We start from the raw sequence: 20,885 nt of genomic DNA on the forward strand, positions 1-20,885 counted from the left end.
ATGTCACACCCACGTCATGATGCGTCTCACAATCCAAACATTTGCACAGTAAAAATAATTAAACCTGGCATGGTGCGGAGTACCTGTCACCTCAGGTGAGTGGATGCAGATGGTGCGAGGAGACTTCATCCTAACTACTTTCTAAATGACATTAACACACTTTACACTACCCGGGGTCTCTCCCTGCCAATCCATTGGCCAACTTACACTATGGGTTCTAAAAACCAATTCCCATTGACCAAACTGTGGTGCTTCTCAATTTGGGGTCTCACTCCCCCGATTCATCTCCCGGTGCCCTCGCACAATTTCTGGGCTGCGACGTGTAGCTCTCCCAGCAGGTCTACCCACCTGCACACCTCCACCACTGTAGTTGCCACCCGAGCTTACCTAGCTCCTCACCCTAACCTAACTAACTGGGGACAGCCCCTCCTGGCTCTGTCACCCCATGGTGCCCTCTGGCACTGGGCTACCCGGGTCCGTCCTCCGGATCCTCGGGCCCCATCCACAACTACCGGCTCCCAGAGCCCACCTGCGGCCTCACCTGGCCGACATCCTCACAGTGGTGGAGTGCCCAAACCAACTACACTCACTAACAGGCTACACGCCCAGCCATTTCCACAACACTAATGCACCCATCCAAAGACCATTCTTTCACCCGCACCACAGATGCCAATATCCAACCACAATTTACCTGTACCCTCTACCTAACACTTACACTACCCGCCCCGGGTATCCGTGATGGGGGTCCACTCTTCCCCCATTCACACCTTCGCACCATCCACTCCACTCCACAATTTCCACCATACTCACTCCACCACCATCCATTCCAATACTCCATACCATTTATTCCATACAACCATTTATTTCACACAACCATTCTCCATTCACCTGTTGTTGCACACCTGTGCAATCACACCTGGTGCCACCTGCACCCTCCTCCTCTTCCTGGACCAGTTGGTCAACACAACACACATCACCACTACTCCCTCATACACTGCTCCACACACCTGTTCAGTTGCACACCTGTGCAATCACACCTGTTCAATTCTCACACACACGGCATCATCTCATCTATCTACTCCCCTTTGAAACTTGCGCTTCCCAGTCGTCCCTTTAAACTATTGCGCTCCCTCGTCATTATAATCCACACTAAACTACCTGCGTCCCCACTACAGGTATCAGTCACTATCTAACCTTAACGTCACCTAATGTCATCTTCGCTAGATCCCTACACACAATATAACCTAACCCACCCGGGCTAGTTTTCACTGCCATACACCCCCTAATCTATAGCGCATTTGCCCCACCTCTGTGAGGGATGGTGGATTTGCCATCCCTCCACATCGGGGAGGTCCTATCAATTTGGCACACCAAATTCCAACCAATTCAAAAATTTTCCATTTACTGCCAATTCTACCCACTATTATAAATTTCGTATCAAATCACTACTATCATCATCACAGTCCACTATATCCTAGCCTCGGTGCGTCATGACATCATTAAACTCGGCTTCGTAAAGCCGAGCAATGAATTCGGGTGGTTTGGTTGCCTGCAGGTTGAATCCGTCCGGCTTTCGGTTCAAGGGAGGTGGTTTGGTTGGGCCGAGATTCCACGCACCGTCTCGGCGCGGCACCTTGCGGTCCCGGGCCCGATGGCGCAATCTCCCCCGGTCGGAACCCCGTCCCCACGAGGGGGCACCGTTCCGCTTCCTCCCACTCGCCCTTGAACCGGACCGGTCGCCTGGCCCGACAAGGCCCGGACTCGACCGTGCGGGGCGGGGCCAAGCCCGAATCGGCAACGACGCTTCGAAGAGAAGCGACGCAGCTTCGATCCGCGCCGGGCCCTGCATCCAACAAAGGGCTCCTCGCACCGAGTGCTCGCATTGGCTATCCGTCGCTCTAACCACTAACCCGGTTACCATCGATGCTTTACTTGCATGCTTACAAGCATACGCTACCCCTTTCACCCTCACAAAACCTGGCGTTCCAACGCCGTCCGTACATTCCACCAACGCTCTCCCTGTTACACACCACACCTCTCGCGCACACTCTTGCGCACACTTTGGTCCACACCTCTCCTCCGTTACGTCCTCCGTAACCCTCACCATGGGCGTGCACTCTTGCATCCACCCACTAACGCGCTCGGATGGGCTCTCCCACACCCGCGCCATGACCAATTCAGGTGTGCTTTCTCGCACACGTTCCACCACCACCTTACTCTCCGTGTCACACTTCGTACACCCCGACGTGCATTCTCGCTCGCACTCGGTTTCACACTCGCGCTCCGATGTGCCCTCTCGCACCTGCGCCATCGCCAACTCACTATTCGTGTCACACTCCGTACACCCCGACGTGCATTCTCGCTCGCACTCGATTTCACTCCCACACTTTATAACACACCCACTCGCCGACGCACACTTTTTCCTCACACGCGTGCCATTTCCACTCACACGGGACCCTTCACCAACGCCCGGATGCCTCCTCGATCCCAAGCGTGCGAAAATTCTTTTGTCGCCAAACATCCTCTTACAAAATCTCCCCGCACAATACACAACAGCACGACTCACCTGGGGGATCCTTTTCTCCACGCGAACCTGCAAACTTCCATTCGGGTTAAGCACAGCATCGTGATGTGAGCAGGGACTTTGTACATAATCCATTTCTCCCTGCAATTCCCGGGCTACCTCCGTCATCTCTTCAATTTTAATTCCCAGCACTGCTTTTTCTTTATTAACCTCGGCGACCGCTGGCTTTAATAAAACACCCTCTACCTCATCGGTCGCCGGCTTTTCCAAACCCCGTGTCGCGATTTCTACCCCCGTCATTGTACCCGTGCTTTCCTCCGCTTCGCTCAACCGGCGCTTTTCGACCCGCTTTACCTCCTCGTGCACCCCTGGGACCCTTTCGCCCAACTTGCGGTCTCTGTCCCTCTGCTCCCATGCCTCTCTATCGGCCCTCATTTCGTTCGTTGTTGCTTCAATTTGGTTTCTCCATTTCTCCCCGTTTATTCTCAGCATCTCGGCGAATTGCGCCATGAAGTCTTGCATTTGGGCCGCGCTCATTGGTTCCGCGGCCGTGGCCCCCTCAACCACGTGCGCGAGAGCGCCATTTTGTGCGTCTGATACCCCCTCAACCGCCTCCTCATTGCTCCCCTCCATTTGATCCTGGGTTACTCCTAACCCCTCTATCTCTCCCACCGGCATCCCGTCGCCTTGACCAGCCATGGCGCGATTTCAAAGTTCAGGTTTTGTAAAACAAAACAAATTTCGGCCGCTCCAAATTTTTGACCAAATTTTTTCTAGATGTTTTAAAAATTTGGTTCGGGCCCCGAATTCCACTCCCAGACACCAATTGTTACTTAATAACACAATTGGTGTTCCAAAATTTGGGCCTAACAAATTTAGTCCCAGGTCCGAATCCAACTCCTGACAACCAATTGTTACAGATCGCGGACAGATGTTATATTGACCGAGCGGTGGTGTATTACCGCGACCTAACAGGATCCCCGACTCACCCGATTCCACCCAAACGTTGGCCGGATCGCCCCGCAGCTAGTCAATAGGGAAAAGACAAAGGCGACACGGATGTGAAGAAGAAGAAGAAGAAGACAAAAAGGTTGGAAATACTACTAAATTTATTTACTATTTACACACATAAGCAAAAAGAAAGCAGTCACGTTTATTTACAAGCACATAAGACGCAGGTGACACAGGGAAAATACTAGCTTACCTACAGTCTTAATTAACCCAGGACAGAACAAACAAAAGACAGACTCACGCGGGGAATGACAGGAATGGCAGGAGGTGGATGGCTGGAGGTGAACGCTTGGTGGAGCCAACGCGGAGCTTGGTGGAGCTTTGGTGGAGGTGAACGCTTGGTGGAGCCAACACGGAGCTTGGTGGAGCTGAACGCCTGGTGGAGCCAACGCGGAGCTTGGTGGAGCTGAACGCTTGGTGGAGCCAACGCGAAGCTTGGTGGAGCTGAACGCTTGGTGGAGCCAACGCGGAGCTTGGGGGAGCTGAACGCTTGGTGGAGCCAACGCGGAGCTTGGTGGAGCTGAACGCTTGGTGGAGCCAACGCGGAGCTTGGGGGGTTGGTGTGACGGGTTCTCTCTCCTTCCCTCACAAGCTTCAGGACTCTTTCTCTCTCTTCCTTAGTCCCACCCAGTTCAACAACTTCCTCTCTTGCTTAGTCCAACTCAAGGCCTTCCTGTCTTCTGATCTCCTCCCTCCTCGACTCCTCACCGCAACCAACGCAACCACTGACCGCCACCACCGACTCCTCACCGCAACCAACTGACCACCGACTCCACTGCCTGACTCTTCACGACTCTCTCTGGCAACCGACTCTCTGTGACCAACTCAAAGTGCATCTCCCCTGGGAACACCCCCGCCGTGGGTTATATAGGCCCCGCCCCTTAACCTTTTCGAACCTCCCCCAAACGTTCTCTCCCCGCCCTCTCAAGCCAAACCCCTTGTTCATGGTTGGTCGAGTGGGGCTGGCTCACTCCTCCCCTCTCTGATGAGGTGGGGACCCGCCTTCCTTCCCCCAACCCTGCCTCATGGTCAATGGCGGATGAAGGGAAAACCGCCCAACATGCAGTTGGCAATGCGAATTGCAATTGACGGAAAGGGGGGAATGGAAGTGTTGGGGAGTGGGAATGAAGGGAATCTATCTCTTTCACTGGTGCAATGGAGTATTTCAATTAATGGGAGACACAGCCTTACTCTAAAAACACATAATAAGAGATAACTATCAAACAGAGGTATTCTATTATTTGGCTGACGTGTATGCTTGTGGACTAATTATGGGATGCCCTTTCACCTTTACACAGCTCCGGAGGCAGGGGGGCGCAGAATAAACAATAATAATAATAATACACAATCAAAAAATATACAGTCCTCATATCCGCAACAATATATATATATATATATATATATATATATATATATATATATATATATATATATATATATATATATATATACTGTCATCCCTTGCTACATTGCGCTTCACTTTTCGCGGCTTCGGTACATCACGGGTTTTTCTCGCTAGTATATGTAAAATTATATATCGGATTTTTCATTATATCGCGGGATTCTGCGGGCTATAGGTATTTTTATTTTTTTAGATTTTAATTATTTTTGCGGTAAAATAAGCATTTTCTAGCCTAAAAAATTAATAATAATATAAATAAAAATATAACACATTAATTAAAACCTATATTAAAAGAATATTACAGTAAATCGAAATAAAATACGCATTATAAATGAGTAGACAAAGAATCGCGCATATGGAAAACCAAGCTTGGGTTGCTTGCGCTAGTTTGCCCAGATGATTTCGTACGCGGCACACTATTGGCAGATGGATGAGATGCGACCAATCAGAGCACGCTGTTCAGTATCCTGTGGTGTTGTGTTTTTGTGCATTTTGTGTAAAATTGTGAAGTTGTTTCAAGCCCTACGATGACGGGTAAACGTTCTGCGTCTTCTAAGGGTTCTGGCACTGAACCTAAGCGCCAGAGGAAGATGCTTAATATCGTAGAGAAGGTGAAACTCCTCGACATGTTAAAGGAAGGGAGAAGCTTTGCGGCTGTAGGCCGCCTTTACGGGCTCAATGAATCTACGGTCCGGTACATTAAGAAGGACGAAAAGAATATAAGGGCGACGGCAGCAGTGTCCTTTAACCAGACAGCGAAAAGGGTGGTAACTTCACGCAATAAGGCCATTGTAAGGATGGAGTCTGCATTGGCCCTTTGGATCAGTGACTGCAGGAAGAAGAATATCCCACTGGATACCAACGTTATCCGTGAGAAGGCCAGGCAGCTTTACGCCAAGTTTGCTGAAGGCGCTGGCGACGACGACCCCGAATCCGAACCATCGACCGCATCTCCCACCAAACCAACCAAATTCAATGCCAGCAAGGGCTGGTTTGAAAAATTTCAAAAACGATTTCAGCTAAAGAGCGTGGTCCTGCATGGAGAAGCTGCTTCTGCTGATAAAGCCGCCGCCGAGGGGTACGTGAACGAGACGTTCAGGACAATCATCGAGGAAGGGGGTTATAAGCCTGAACAAGTTTTTAATATGGATGAGACAGCCTTATTTTGGAAACGGATGCCGTCTCGCACTTTCATCATGATCGAGGAAGCCAGAGCCCCTGGATTTAAGGCCCACAAAGATCGGGTGACTTTAGAAATGTGTGGGAATGCTGCGGGCTTTATGATAAAGCCTGGTCTTATTTATAAGTCCAAAAACCCAAGGGTCCTCAAAAACAAAAATAAGAACCTGCTGCCAGTGTATTGGATGCACACCCAGAAGTCCTGGATTACGAAACTCCTCACATCGGATTGGTTCCACCAGTGCTTCATTCCCGAGGTCAAGCTTTATCTCACAGAAAAAGGACTCGAGTTCAAAGTGCTGTTGCTCATGGATAATGCAGGAGGTCACGCGCTCGACCTGTCGTATGATGGCGTACAAACAGAGTTCTTACCGCCAAACACCACATCGCTGATACAGCCCATGGATCAAGGCGTCATTCGCGCATTTAAGGCACTTTATACGTGAAACACCCTGCAGCACCTGGTCGAGGCTATGGACTCGGACAAAAACTTCTCGCTGAAGGTGTACTGGCGTGAGTACAGTACACCATTGCAACGTGTCTGCAAAATATTCAGATGGCCATAAAGGAGATGAAGACAGAAACTTTGAATGCCTGCTGGAAAAAATTGTGGCCGGAAGTAGTCCACGATTACGTGTACAAGGGTTTCTCTCCTGACGAAGTCCACCACTCTGCAGTAGATAAGGCAGTGAAGTTGGCAAAATTACTAGGAGGAGATGGCTTCAACGATATGACTCCCGATGACGTTGAGGAGCTGCTCGAGACCCACTCAGATCCGTTAACGGACGAAGACCTGGCGGAGATGACGAAGTCAGCAAGTGAGGCAGAAGAAGAGGAAGAAGAGGGTCCAGGGGATGAAGAAGAAGAAGGCCTATCACTGGAACGCCTCGCAACCCTAGTGAGAATGGCAAAATAACTTAAGGAAAGGGCTGAAGAATGGGACCCCCAGATGATTCGTTCGTTGAAGTTCAGAAATGTAATCGACGGAGGCATTGAAGTCTATAAAAACCTCCTCGCCCAGAAGAAAAGGCAGCGCCAGCAACTGCCCATCACTATGTTCCTCACCCGAAAAAAGAAAGAAGACACGCCTACGTCTTCAGCACGAAAAGAAGTTCCGGACGACGACGAAGATACTGCACCACCTGACGAGGCGCCTGCTGAAGTGGCGCCTTCAGAAGAGCTGTAATGCTCTTCTTTGCTGTGCAGTACAGTAAAAACTATTATTGATATACTTACCCAGTATCTATTACAGTATTTTCAAATATACTGTACAGCTATATATACAAGTACAAATATTTTTCTAATACGTAAGGCTGGGTCTCAAAAGTGTGTTTAAGAGTGTAGAAAGGGTTTATAAGAGCGTGGGAAAGGTTTATAAGAGTATGGGGAGGGTTTTTAAAGGCTTAAAATATATAAAAATAATAAAATTAATATATGGTTTCTACTTCGCGGATTTTCACCTATCACGGGGGGGGTTCTGGAACGTAACCCCCACGATAAACGAGGGATGACTGTATATAATATATATATATATATATAATATATATATATATATATATATATATATATATATATATATATACACAGTGGAACCTTGACTTACGAGTGCCCCAACTTACGAGTTTTTCGAGATACGAGCCGTCGCTCGGGCGGTTTATTGCTTTGAGATGCGAGCCGAGATCTGAGTTACGAGCTTTCGCCACCCGGTCACGTGGTTATCTTGCCGTGCAAGTACAGTATCTCTGCCGTATATCGCTGCATTTTTGTTTTCGCATGTTGGTTATTTTGAGTTTACGCCAGCCGCCACCAGGTGGGTTCTGGTCACGTGGTTATCTTGCCGTGCAAGTACAGTATCTCTGCCGTATATCGCTGCATTTTTGTTTTCGCATGTTGGTTATTTTGAGTTTACGCCAGCCGCCACCAGGTGGGTTCTGGTCACGTGGTTATCTTGCCGTGCAAGTACAGTATCTCTGCCGTATATCGCTGCATTTTTGTTTTCACATGTTGGTTATTTTGAGTTTACGCCAGCCGCCACCAGGTGGGTTCCGGTCACGTGGTTATCTTGCCGTGCAAGTACAGTATCTCTGCCGTATATCGCTGCATTTTTGTTTTCGCATTTTGGTTATTTTGGAAAATTTCTTAGTTTTAACCATGGGGCCTAAGAAAGTGAGTGCCAAGTGCAGTGCTGAGAAGAAGAAGAGGATGATGAGCTTGGCTATAAAACACGCAATCGTCGAACAACATGAGCGAGGTGTGCGTGTTGTCGACTTGGCGAGGCAGTACGATCGCAGTACTTCTACGATATGTACGATTTTGAAGCAGAAGGAGTCGATAAAGGCTATAACGCCAGCCAAGGGCGTTACGATTATTTCAAAGCTCCGGACCTCTATCCATGAAGAGATGGAGAAGTTGTTGTTTGTGTGGTTGACGGAGAAGCAAGTCACAGGAGATACCGTGACCGAGAGCATCATGTGTGAGAAGGCACGAGACATTTACGGGGATTTGGTGCAGCAGACGGCGGGAACATCAACTGTGTAACGCTGTGTAACGCTGTGTAACGCTGTGTAACGACACTTGCCTCACTCATTTTCGAAACATTTTGAAAGGGAGGAAGAAACAAACCTCGTTGGACAGGTTTTTCTTGAAATGCCCTGCAAGTGAAAGCGAGGAAAGTGTGGCGAAAAAGGCAAAAGTTATCCCCTCCACCTCCGCCAGCATCTTCGTCTGATCTTCAAGGTAAATACACTTAATAAAACCAGTTTATTTCTTTACATTGTCTTTTATTATGTACAGTATATACGAGGTCGTGCTTGTTTATACATTATTTGTTATTTATAAAGTACATTTTTCTTATTTAAAAACACGTAACAAAAAAAATTGGTGTGGTTTTTTGGGGGCTGGAACGGATTAATAGCATTTCAATGCATTTTAATGGGGAAATTTGATTTGAGAAACGAGCAATTTGAGTTACGAGCTCGGTCACAGAACGAATTAAACTCGTAAGTCAAGGTTCCACTGTATATACATATATATATATATATATATATATATATATATATATATATATATATATATACATATATATATATACCGTGTAGATGGGAAATACAGTGTGTTTGAAATAAATCACAAATATCAGAAGAAAGTTTTTAAAATTTAGAACTATTCTCACTCAGAGTTAAACATCACCGTAATATTATGCGGTTGCTTCAACGTTTTCGGTGAATTATATGTCATTCCCATCTACACGGGCATGTATTCCTATTAACGTTATGGAAAGTACATAAATTGTGTGGATTACATCATTTGTGGATGTGATCAATTGCCAGTAACCATTTTATATAACTGAATGTGCAGGTGCAGCATCTAACTCAATATGTCGAAATGTCACACACATCCATGCCTGGGAATCCCACGGGCATGGATGTGTGTGACGAATTTTAAATACATGTCGACTGTTATTTTAGGCGGTGTATTTTCGTTTATCATCATGGCGCGATTAAAAAAAAAAAATCTCTGCATTTTCCTCTCCAATACCTCCTCACACTTTACACACACACCGGCCCATGTTTACACACACACACACACACACACACACACACTCACACACATACACCCACACACATATACACACACACACACACACACGTACATCGACACACATGCGCGCACACACACACACACACACACACACACACACACACACACACACACACACACACACACACACACACATATATACACATACACAAAAACACACACACACACGTACAGACACATATACACACACACATATATATACACATACACACACACACAGACATATATATACACATACAACAACAACATGCATTTTAAGGCCATTTTCCCTGCTAGAGCGGGGGTTAGCCTACATACACATACACACACATATATATACACACACACACACACACACACACACACACACACACACACACACACACACACACACACACACACACACACACACGTACCACATGTATATATATCCCACATCCCACATGTATATACATGTTTAAAGTGTACGTGCCCTTCCCCCCTCCCCCGCCCGGCAACGCTGGGTACTTCTGCTGGTAACTAATAAAATAAAAACGAAGAAATATCTCTCGGTAATTTCATGAAACTCGGTGGAATTGGATGAAATTCGCTAGGTGAATTCACTCGGTTTATTCGGTTCGGCTCGGTTCACTCGGTTTAAAGAAAAAGCGATAATGTCGACATGTTGCCGTCTGTGTCATGTTGGGCGGTGTATGATACTTGTTGGCTGTTGGGCGGTTTTGGGCGGTGATATGGTGTATTTTAAAAAATATATCTCTGCGTTTTCCCGCGTTGCTGACACCGAGTCTAAAACCATCAATAAAAATGAAATCAGATGGTGAGTTAGATTGGAGATAAAGGCGTGAGAGAGACTCAAGATCCGAAGGATCGGATCGGATTTTCTTCCTGTTTTTTTTCAACCGAGTCTAAAACTATGTTAGCGACTGCGAAAAATGAAATGATATATCGAATTAGAATTGAAATAAATCTGTGTGAGAGAGAAAGACAGCACGGGCCTAACTAAACAGGCCTCAAAGCTATTCGAGAAGGAGGAGTGGGTGGAGCTACTCTGCAAACCGAGTAAGCCACACCCCTGGACAGACATCCAACAGAATCATCTTTGCCTATTATAGAGAGATAACAATAGGCCCCCTTCAAAATCCCCAATCTCTCTCTCCAAAACCGACACTGGACACCTGCAGTCGAGGTTGCGTTCTGCCGATGATCTCCCCTGCTAGTTTTGTGGCCGCGTGCCGCGGCGCATAACGCCATTACGCACGTGGTCCAAGTTGGTGAAGAAGGGGGGAGGGGTGACCACAAGGCGGCGCCCTATGTATGTGTTTGCTAAATAAATGGCCATGACTTGGTAACCACTTGTCCGATTAATATGAAACCTTGAAAAGGCACATCCTCAGGTCCCCAGCAATATAGCTGGCAAGTTTCGATTAGATCAGACCAGTGGTTGTCGAGAAACAGCGGTCACAGACACACAAGACACACAGAGATTACTGGAATTATAGAGAGATGATCACATAAAGTGAAATGAGAGTGTTTCACCTATAGATAATGTGCAAGCCACTTCTGGTAGTTATTCAATAAGCATAAGAGTATTGTGGTAAAAGTGTCTGCAGATGACTTCTTCTTTTCAAAAGCAAAAGATAAATTTTCAAAAGCAAAAGCAAGCAATACTATTATATAAAAAGACATTTGACTGCACAACGTAAACTTGAGAAATCACTTATTTGCATAATTTGATCTCAGCTGTCTTGGCTCACATTTTTTTCTTTTTGGCATGATGCATGCAGGAGGCCAAAGTGGCATATTTAGTTTCTTTACAAGAAAGCTCAAAAGACTATATATTTCTACTGATTCCAATTCTGTTATTGCGAAACGACAACATGGTTTGTTAAGATTTCATCATCCTATGCATTGTGAAATGGCCTTACCTCGACAGTTGTTCCTCCCTCTAGCTCATACCACCTTTGATGAGGGTCTCGTATGCGCCGCTTCCGAGTGCGCTTGACAAACCAAGAGGAGTGGAGGGAGAATTGTCATCAAGTCTCATATATACAACATAGGCACAACGGGAGAAAGTCCTTTCATAGTGTCAAAGTTTCTAAATCCAAGTCCAAATGTGACCCTCATCAAATCAATCTCTGAGAAGGCAGTATGGGACCACAGTGACCATGAATACAGCCATCCACCCTTACCTGCTTTGACTCCCACTGTGAAGGGAGGTCCTCTTCTTGATGAGGATTTCCCAATTTAGTTTGGTTTGATGTGAAGCCAGGCCGGTTGTAGGCTGCTTGTTCTACATCACAGTTGCAAACCAAAAGAGGTAAAGAGAAGGAAAAAAAAGGCAGATATTAATGCATTGGTAGTACATTGATGAGCATTAACTTCACAATGACTAGGCCTTGAATAAAAGGGATATTATAGCCAGTGTACTGATTTTGAAAAAGATAAGCCAAAAATGTTTCAGATGTATTTTTCATGTCCAATCTGGACACTACAAATAAAAAACATCATAGGGTGTGAATGGTGCATCACATATGTGAAATAAAATGAATTTCAAACACAAAAACAAAGAATGACACGGTGGCCGTGTGTGATTGTGGTGGCCACAAACCCAGGTTTGGTGTGGACCCAAGGTCATGCGGATGTTGTGGTCATAAACCTGGAAATATAGCACCTATCACATGATGTGGAATATATTGGTGATTGAGCCTTTCAGCACCTTGTATCCATTGGCAAAAGGCACTATATTAAAAAAAATCCCTTTTTCAGGCCATTTTCCCTGCTAGAGTGGGGGGTTAGCCTTGCGGGCCCCATGACAATCATCATGGTTCCCATTTTGAGGCAATGTTTTTAATATGGCCGGATGCCCTTCCTGACGACAATCCTTTAGTCGCCTCTTACGACATGCAGGAATTCGGTGTACCTATTGTAAACCGGGGCACACATCGGCACTTTCATCCCAGCAAGCTGGTACTCAATTGGCCGACCTCGGAAGGATGACAGGCTGAGTCCCCTGGCGTTAATTCAGCGATCGACCGGGATTCAAACTCAGGATCCGAGGATCCCAAGCCTGCACCCTAACCGCTAAGCTAACACCAGGCGCTATATAAATACTATAATTATTATTAGTAAGGATTTAGGAGGTACTCAGGGGCACATAGATTTATCGGAGGTGCTGAGTTAAAATCATTAGTTTGGTTCTTACATCTTCCCGAGAAATAACCAAATCACAGAATGGCATTCAGGGTCAAGGAGTAACATTGATTCACCAAATCCTGAGCAGCAAGCTGATTGGCTATGAACTTACAAATATTGGCCCAACACTGAACCCTGTATTTAATGTCGCTGCTTGGTTTAGAAATTCTCCTTGTCTGCTCCAATTACATTGACATCATGCTAGATCATCTCAAAATATCGTACACAGATTTCAAATCACAAGGTAGATCATGTTGCCTTATAGGATTATATGCATTAGCTTATGGAGTGGCAAATACAGAAAACTGTCTTGAAAAGAAAGAAAGAAAGGTTTTTGCATTTAAAAAAAGAAATTAAATGCAAGGAATTATGCAGCAATGCAAACATTTCTAGTATTGCAGTGATGTGTTCAACCAAAAAAATGAATGAATTATCTTTCTCACCACAGCCAAAGTTAATAGCCCCAATGAGCTCCAGGTAGGCATGGATTCTCCCAATGCAGTTCACATCCCCGCAGTCACGCAGGCCTGCACGAACTGCAGTCTTGTTTAGGTACCTGGGCCGGTTGCTCACCCTGCTTAGCAACAAAAAAGGAGTGGAATAAGCCAACTTCAAACAATTTATTAAACCCAGAACATACAATGTGTTTACGATCAAGAACACCTTGTTGTACAATCTCCACACAAAGTGCGTACATCTCAAATATCAAGGGTGCACGATAGGCTAAGGGCCGTGTATTTGCCCGTCCTTGAACCAAGTTCCAAACAGCCAAACAAATTCATACGATTCTTGCCGACATTCCCACCATCATTTATTTGGTCTCTTGTTGATCAGTGTCTATCACTAAGTTCTCTTTTGTAATATAATTCACCGTTAATCAAACATGTGAACAAAGGCTGAATGCGACCAAGCAGCTGTGGCGGTGTTGTCATGGCTTATGGCAGGCGGAGGTGCTGCAAAAGCAAGTATGGGATTTACGACATTGTTTCTTTGGTGCAAACATAATATTTACAATTTTAACTTCCATACTAACATGCATATAGCATGATCAAAGATGCAGTCATCTTTCCACCAAGGGAAGCTGCCGAATATGCAGAGCACAGTTTTGTACTTAATTTACGAAGGAGGAGGAAAGCATTACGTTTGGGATAGCCAAAGTAACTCCTTATTTTCTTTATTTTTCTGGTCATTATAAGTGCATAACACTTACCAGTCTGCCAAGATGTAGTTCCTGATCTTCAAGTACCGTTCTGGAGTTTTTGAACATCGCCCCTCAAAGAACTCTGCATGAACATGCTTCTCATCCTCCGTTATGATGTTCAAGTCCATGTAAATCTCCTCTTTTGGGAAATATGTTTCTTCTTGGCATCCTATCTCATTTTCAACTTTTTCCCAAATGCTGCCATTGGTAGTTTGCTCAATTTCTTCAAAGTCTGGAACCCTTCCTTTCTTTTTGTTCTCTTTTTCGATACCTTTTCCCTCCTCTGCTCTCTGATTACGATGTTGAACTATATTCTTTACTTCTCCATTCAGCTTAATTTTCTGAAACTGTCCAATATCTCTGCATGCTACATCACTGCACCTGATCAGCTCTCCAGTTGCAAAATCTCTGTTACAATCCTCCAAAGCAATGGTATTTCCTTTTTGGTTCACATGTTCATCTTCATATTTCCATCTAAAATCACCTCCTCTGCATGCCTGCCAATTATGTAACTCATTTATACCACATCTCTCCCCTATTTCCTCCCATTGTAATAAATTAATTACATGTATTTTTCCTGTCCTTTCTGCCGCATTTTCTATGAATCTTGGCTTGATCTCATCCACCGCCCTTAAACTTGGCATAACCTTGCACTCCCCTTCAGAGCTCAGCAGAAGCTCAGCTGCCTTTCTGGATCTTGGCATCGTCTCAGTTATCACTCTGCAGCATGGCATCACCCCAGGAGCCTCTCCAGCACTTTGCATCACTTCAGCAACCTCTCCGATGCTAGGCATCAACTCAGCTGCCAATATGGTGCTTTGCCTTACCAAAGCAGCATCCCTGGTGCTCGGCGTCGCCTCAGCAGCATCCCCGGTGCTCGGCGTCGCCTCAGCAGCATCCCCGGTGCTCGGCGTCGCCTCAGCAGCATCCCCGGTGCTCGGCATCGCCTCAGCAGCATCCCCGGTGCTCGGCGTCGCCTCAGTAGCATCCCCGGTGCTCGGCGTCGCCTCAGCAGCATCCCCGGTGCTCGGTGTCGCCTCAGCAGCATCCCCGGTGCTCGGCGTCGCCTCAGCAGCATCCCCGGTGCTCGGCGTCGCCTCAGCAGCATCCCCGGTGCTCGGCGTCGCCTCAGCAGCATCCCCGGTGCTCGGCGTCGCCTCAGCAGCATCCCCGGTGCTCGGCGTCGCCTCAGCAGCATCCCCGGTGCTCGGCGTCGCCTCAGCAGTATCCCCGGTGCTCGGCGTCGCCTCAGCAGCATCCCCGGTGCTCGGCGTCGCCTCAGCAGCATCCCCGGTGCTCGGCGTCACCTCAGCAGCATCCCCGGTGCTCGGCGTCACCTCAGCAGTATCCTCGGTGCTCGGCGTCGCCTCAGCAGCATCCAGGTTGCTCGGCGTCGCCTCGGCAGCATCCAGGTTGCTCGGCGTCGCCTCGGCAGCATCCAGGTTGCTCGGCGTCGCCTCGGCAGCATCCAGGTTGCTCGGCGTCGCCTCGGCAGCATCCAGGTTGCTCGGCGTCGCCTCGGCAGCATCGCTGGTGCTCGGCGTCGCCTCAGCAGCATCTCCGATGCTCGGCATCGCCTCAGCAGCATCTCCGGTGCTCGGCATCGCCTCAGCAGCATCCCCGGTGCTCGGCATCACCTCAGCAGCATCTCCGGTGCTCGGCATCGCCTCAGCAGCATCTCCGGTGCTCGGCATCGCTTCAGCAGCATCTCCGGTGCTCGGCATCGCCTCAGCAGCATCTCCGGTGCTCGGCATCGCCCCAGCAGCATCTCCGGTGCTCGGCATCGCCTCAGCAGCATCTCCGGTGCTCGGCATCGCCTCAGCAGCATCCCTGGTGCTCGGCATCGCCTCAGCAGCATCTCCGGTGCTCGGCATCGCCTCAGCAGCATCTCCGGTGCTCGGCATCGCCTCAGCAGCATCTCCGGTGCTCGGCATCGCCTCAGCAGCATCTCCGGTGCTCGGCATCGCCTCAGCAGCATCTCCGGTGCTCGGCATCGCCTCAGCAGCATCTCCGGTGCTCGGCATCGCCTCAGCAGCATCTCCGGTGCTCGGCATCGCCTCAGCAGCATTTCCGGTGCTCGGCATCGCCTCAGCAGCATCTCCAGTGCTCGGCATCGCCTCAGCAGCATCTCCGGTGCTCGGAATCGCCTCAGCAGCATCACCGGTGCTCTGTGTCACCTCAGCAGCATCTCCGGTGTTCGAAGTTGCCTCAGTAGCATATCTAGTGCTACCCGTCACCTCAGAGGCATCTCCCATGGTAGCTGTCACCTCCGCAGCGTCTACCATGCCAGCTGTCACCTCAGCACCTTCCCTGGTACTTAGTGTCACCTCAGCACCCTCCCTGGTACTCAGCGTAACCTCCGCAACATCTCTGGTGCTCGTTGTCGCCTCAGTAGCATGTCTGGTGCTAGCAGTCACCTCAGCTACATCTTCGGTTCTAGCAGTCATCTCAGCAGCATCTCCGGTCCTAGTCGTCACCTCAGCAGTATCTCTGGTGCTCGTAATCACCTCAGCATCCTCGCTGGCGCTACGAGTCGCCTCAGCACCCTCCCTGGCGCTAGGTGTCGCCTCAGCACCCTCCCTGGCACTTGGTGTTGCCTCAGCAACCTCCGCCGCACTAGGTGTCTCCTCAGCACCTTCCCCAGCATAAGGCATCACCTCAGCACCCTCCCCAATGCTAGGCATCAACTTAGCATCTTCTCCCACACTCGGCATTAGCTCAGCATCCTTTCCGGTGCTTGGCATCATCTCAGCAGCTTCTCCTGCGCTCAGCGTCACATCAGCAGTGTCCCTAGTGCTTGGAGATGCTGGCGACACCTCTCCTGAGATCAGCCTTGCCTCAACAGCTTCTTCTGAGCTTGGCATTGCAGTAGCTGCCCCTCTTGACCTTGGCATGTCCACAGATCCCTTTCTTGAGCTTTGCATCTCTGCAGAAACCTCCGTATAGCTGGGAATCACTTCATGCTCCTGGCTGGAGGTCAACATTGCCCCATCGGTTTCTTTAGATGTTAGCATTGCCTCAGTAGCCTCTCTATAGCTCGGTATTGTCTCATCAGCCTTTCTTAAGTTTGAGATCGATTCAGCTGACAACATCAAGCTCTCACATGCTTCAACCACTTCTTCTGAGCTTGACATAGCCTTAGCTACTGCTGTTGAGTGTGGCGTCACCCCAAAAGCCTCTTCCAATCTCGACATTGCCACAGCTGCACCTCTCGAGCTCGGCAAAACATCAGCCAACCCAGCCGTGCTCGGCATCATCTCAGCTGGTCCTCCGGATCTTTGCGTTCTCTTAATCTCCCCTCCTGAGTTCAGTATCACCTCAGCAGCCCCTCCTGAGCTTGATACCACTTCACTCTCCCCTTCCCAGCAAGATATTTCTTCATTCACCCCTCTAGAGCCCGACATCACTTCCACCACCCAAATATAACTTTGTATTTCCTCCGCCACCCCAACCAACCTCACCATTTCCTCAGCCAACTCCCCAGAGCTCGGTTTCACCTCACCATCCTCCCCAGAGTTCAGTGTCAACTCACCCACCTCTTTGGTGCCCTGCGTCACCTCACCCACCTCTCTGGTGCCAGGCATCACCTCATCTGCCTCTCTCGTGCTTGGCTTCCCTTCACTCACCTCTCTGTTGCCCGGTATTACCTCACCCACATCTCTGGTGCCCAGTATTACCTCACCCACCTCTCTGGTGCCCGGCGTTACCTCACCCACCTTTCTGGTGCCTGTCGTTACCTCAACCTCCTCTCTGGTGCTCGGCATCACCTCATCCACCTCCACCGTGCTCTGTGTCATGCAAACCGCTTCTACCAAGCCCGTTGTCACTTCAGCTGATTCTACTGAGGTTTGCGTCACCTTAACTTCCTCTCCCCAGGGTAGTGTCCCCTCTCCCAGGCTCGTTGTGACCTCTGTTGAGCTCGTCGTCATTTCAGCAGCCTCTATTAAACTATTCTCCTCAGCCGCCTCTCCCACACTTACTATCATCTCAACCACCTCTCCCAAGTTTGGCATCATGTGAGCTACCTCCACTGAGATCTGCATTTTGTCAGCCAACCCTGATGAGCCCAACATCATCTCAGCACTCTCTGCCAAGCCTGGCATTACTTCAGCCCCCTTTGCCGAGCTAGAAATCGCAACAGCCACCTCTCCGGAGCTGGATGTCACCTCAGCCCCCTCTGCAGTCCTGGCCATCAGTTCAACCACCTCTACACAGCCCAACATTACCTCAGCCATCTCTACAGAGTTCAGCATCATCCCAGTTGCCTCTCCATGGCTCAGCATAATTGCATTCACCTCTCCAGAGCTTGCCATTGTATCATTTGTCTCTCGGGAGCTTTCAATTGTTGCAGTCACCTTTCCAGGGTACAATATAATTTCTCCCAAATTTGCTCTTGAGTCAACGATCATTTCTCTATTCATCTTTACTTTAAACATCTCTCCTAGGTGTGTCAGTGGTTTACCATTATCTGGCAGGGTATGCCTCACTGACTCTTCCTCCTCCAGGCTCAGTCTCACTCCACCTTCCTGTCCCTGAACCTGCTCAGATTCTCTTGGGATCCATTCACCCACATCTGTTGGGATTTGTATCAATTCACCTTGTTTCTCCTGCCTCAGCTCACCCGCCTCCACCGGGCTCTGCCTCAACCCGCCCGCCTCCACCGGGCTCTGCCTCAACCCGCCTGCCTGCACCGGGCTCTGCCTCAACCCGCCCGCCTCCACCAGGCTCTGCCTCAACCTGCCCGCCTCCACCGGGCTCTGCCTCAACCCGCCAGCCTCCACCGAGCTCTGCCTCAACCCGCCCGCCTCCACTGGGCTCTGCCTCAACCCGCCCGCCTCCACCGGTCTCTGCCTCAACCCGCCCACCTCCACCGGTCTCTGCCTCAACCCGCCCGCCTCCACCGGTCTCTGCCTCAAACAGCCCACCTCCACCAGGCTCTGCCTCAACTCGCCAGCCTTCACCAGGCTTGGCCTCAACCTGCCCGCTTCCAATGGGCTCAGCTTCAACCCACCTGCCTCCACCGGGTTCGGCCTCAATCCGCCCGCGTCCACCGGGCTCGGCCTCAACCCGCCCCCCTCTTTTTGACGAGGTTTCATTTTATATTCAGCTCTCAAGCTTGGCCTCACCACTTTCTTTTGTCCTTGGCTTAGTCTCATCTCAATTGCTTCTTCCGCATTTTCTTTCACCTCATTCTTCTCTCCCAAACTCAGCATCACACCATCTTCCTGTCTTAACCTCAGCCACAACTCACCTTGTTCACCTAAAGTCAACTCTACTGATTCGTCCTCTTCCAAACTTGGCTTCTTGTTAACTCCCTGTACTAGTCTTTGTTTAATGTTGCTCTCTTCTGCAAGTCTTTGCATTATTTCATTTTCTGTTTTCAGTGTGTCCCTCACTTTTTGCCCATCACTACTATAGCATGTGCCAATAAATAAAGCATTAGATATAAAAGGGATATCCAAAGCATGGCTTTGATTAGTTGCTTGTAATGTACAAGTCCTCTGTGGATCACCTCCTCTCAATGGTAGTCTGTGGTTTAAAGCAGTATCACCAACCAAATCTCCAATATCTGCGACCTGGGAAGAATGTCCTGAAGAACCCTCCTGCTTTTGTTTTTCCATAGTTTCTTTTCTCGGCCCTATTGCTTTCAAATCGTCATCTATTCCATCAATGTCCACCTCAGAACTTGAACCATCTGAGCAGCCACTGACTCGAACCATCTCACCAACTCCTGTAATTGAATCTTTCAAGGATTCACTCCCCACTGAGGTAGTGAATGTTTTCTTCATTGCATTTGTGTGATCCTCAGATGCCATGACAAAAGTAGACACATGACCTCCTAACCTTGGCATGCGTCCGAGCAACCCCTGAAATGAAATTAAAAACATCAGGCGACAGAGATTAATGCATATCAGGGAATACAGAGCAAGTTATTAATTAAACAAATGCAAACAAGCAGGAAAATAAAAGCAAATAACGTATTAAAGGAGGAGCCGAAAACCGTGATTGAAAAGTTTGAACATTAATGCAGCATTGCATATTACTTGGTTGGCATTACAGTTTGAGCATCTGCCTCATAATGCAATGACCACAATTTTGAGTTGCATATGCTATGTACATCTTTACTTCTGCTACCGAAAGTGGATGGAGGTTATATTTTCACCACTGTCTGTTTGTGAACAGGATATTTCCAAAGGTTGTGGACGGATTCGGACAAAATTTGGTGGAGACGTTGGGTATGTGACAAGGTTAAATGGTTAGATTTTGGTGAAGATCCGGATGTGGATCTGCAAATTTTTAAAGTTGATTCTTCACAAATGAGTGATAGGGCAAAAACCGATATATATCACGATATCTCAAAAAGTTATGGCTGGATTCGGACAAAACTTGGTGGACAGGTTGGGTAGATGTCAAGAACAAGGCGATTCGATTTTGGTGCATGGCTGTACAGACAGCAGCAACACATCACGAAAGTGATGCTAATCACCTTTACCCTTTCTTTATCTCTATTGAAAGACCCTTTATCCGAAGCACAGATACTAGAGGCAGACAACACAATGAAAATTGAATTGTCCACCATTATACCGAGGATAACAGCTAAATCGAGTTCCAGCCGTAGCAGAAGGGCCAAACCTGGCACGGGAGGTAGTCCGGAGGCCCGTAAAGAACATAATTAGCCCGTCCGGGATGGGGGGGGGGGGGGGTGTCCGGGGCCGTAACTTTTTACCATTTCAGCTATTGTCATCAAATTTTCACCAAAGCTTTATTATGATAATACAGAGAAAGCAAATTAATAA

At 48.3% G+C, this 20,885-nt stretch overlaps 1 protein-coding gene across 1 annotated transcript in view; it reads right to left on the reverse strand.

Moving 5' to 3' along the window:
- The window catches only part of MYSM1 (Myb like, SWIRM and MPN domains 1), a 120,053-nt gene that overhangs the window by 57,802 nt on the left and 41,366 nt on the right, over positions 1-20,885 (reverse strand). The window contains exons 8-11 of the mRNA XM_078776325.1: positions 14,098-19,955; positions 13,331-13,461; positions 11,885-11,985; positions 11,621-11,692 (exon numbers count right to left, since the gene is read on the reverse strand). Of these exons, the coding sequence (XP_078632451.1) occupies positions 11,621-11,692; positions 11,885-11,985; positions 13,331-13,461; positions 14,098-19,955 (6,162 nt within the window). The remainder of the gene's footprint in view (positions 1-11,620; positions 11,693-11,884; positions 11,986-13,330; positions 13,462-14,097; positions 19,956-20,885) is intronic.

This window comes from Myxine glutinosa, chromosome 1 (assembly GCF_964187855.1).
Source record: "Myxine glutinosa chromosome 1, kmMyxGlut1.1, whole genome shotgun sequence".
In the NCBI taxonomy this organism is placed as follows: domain Eukaryota; kingdom Metazoa; phylum Chordata; class Myxini; order Myxiniformes; family Myxinidae; genus Myxine; species Myxine glutinosa.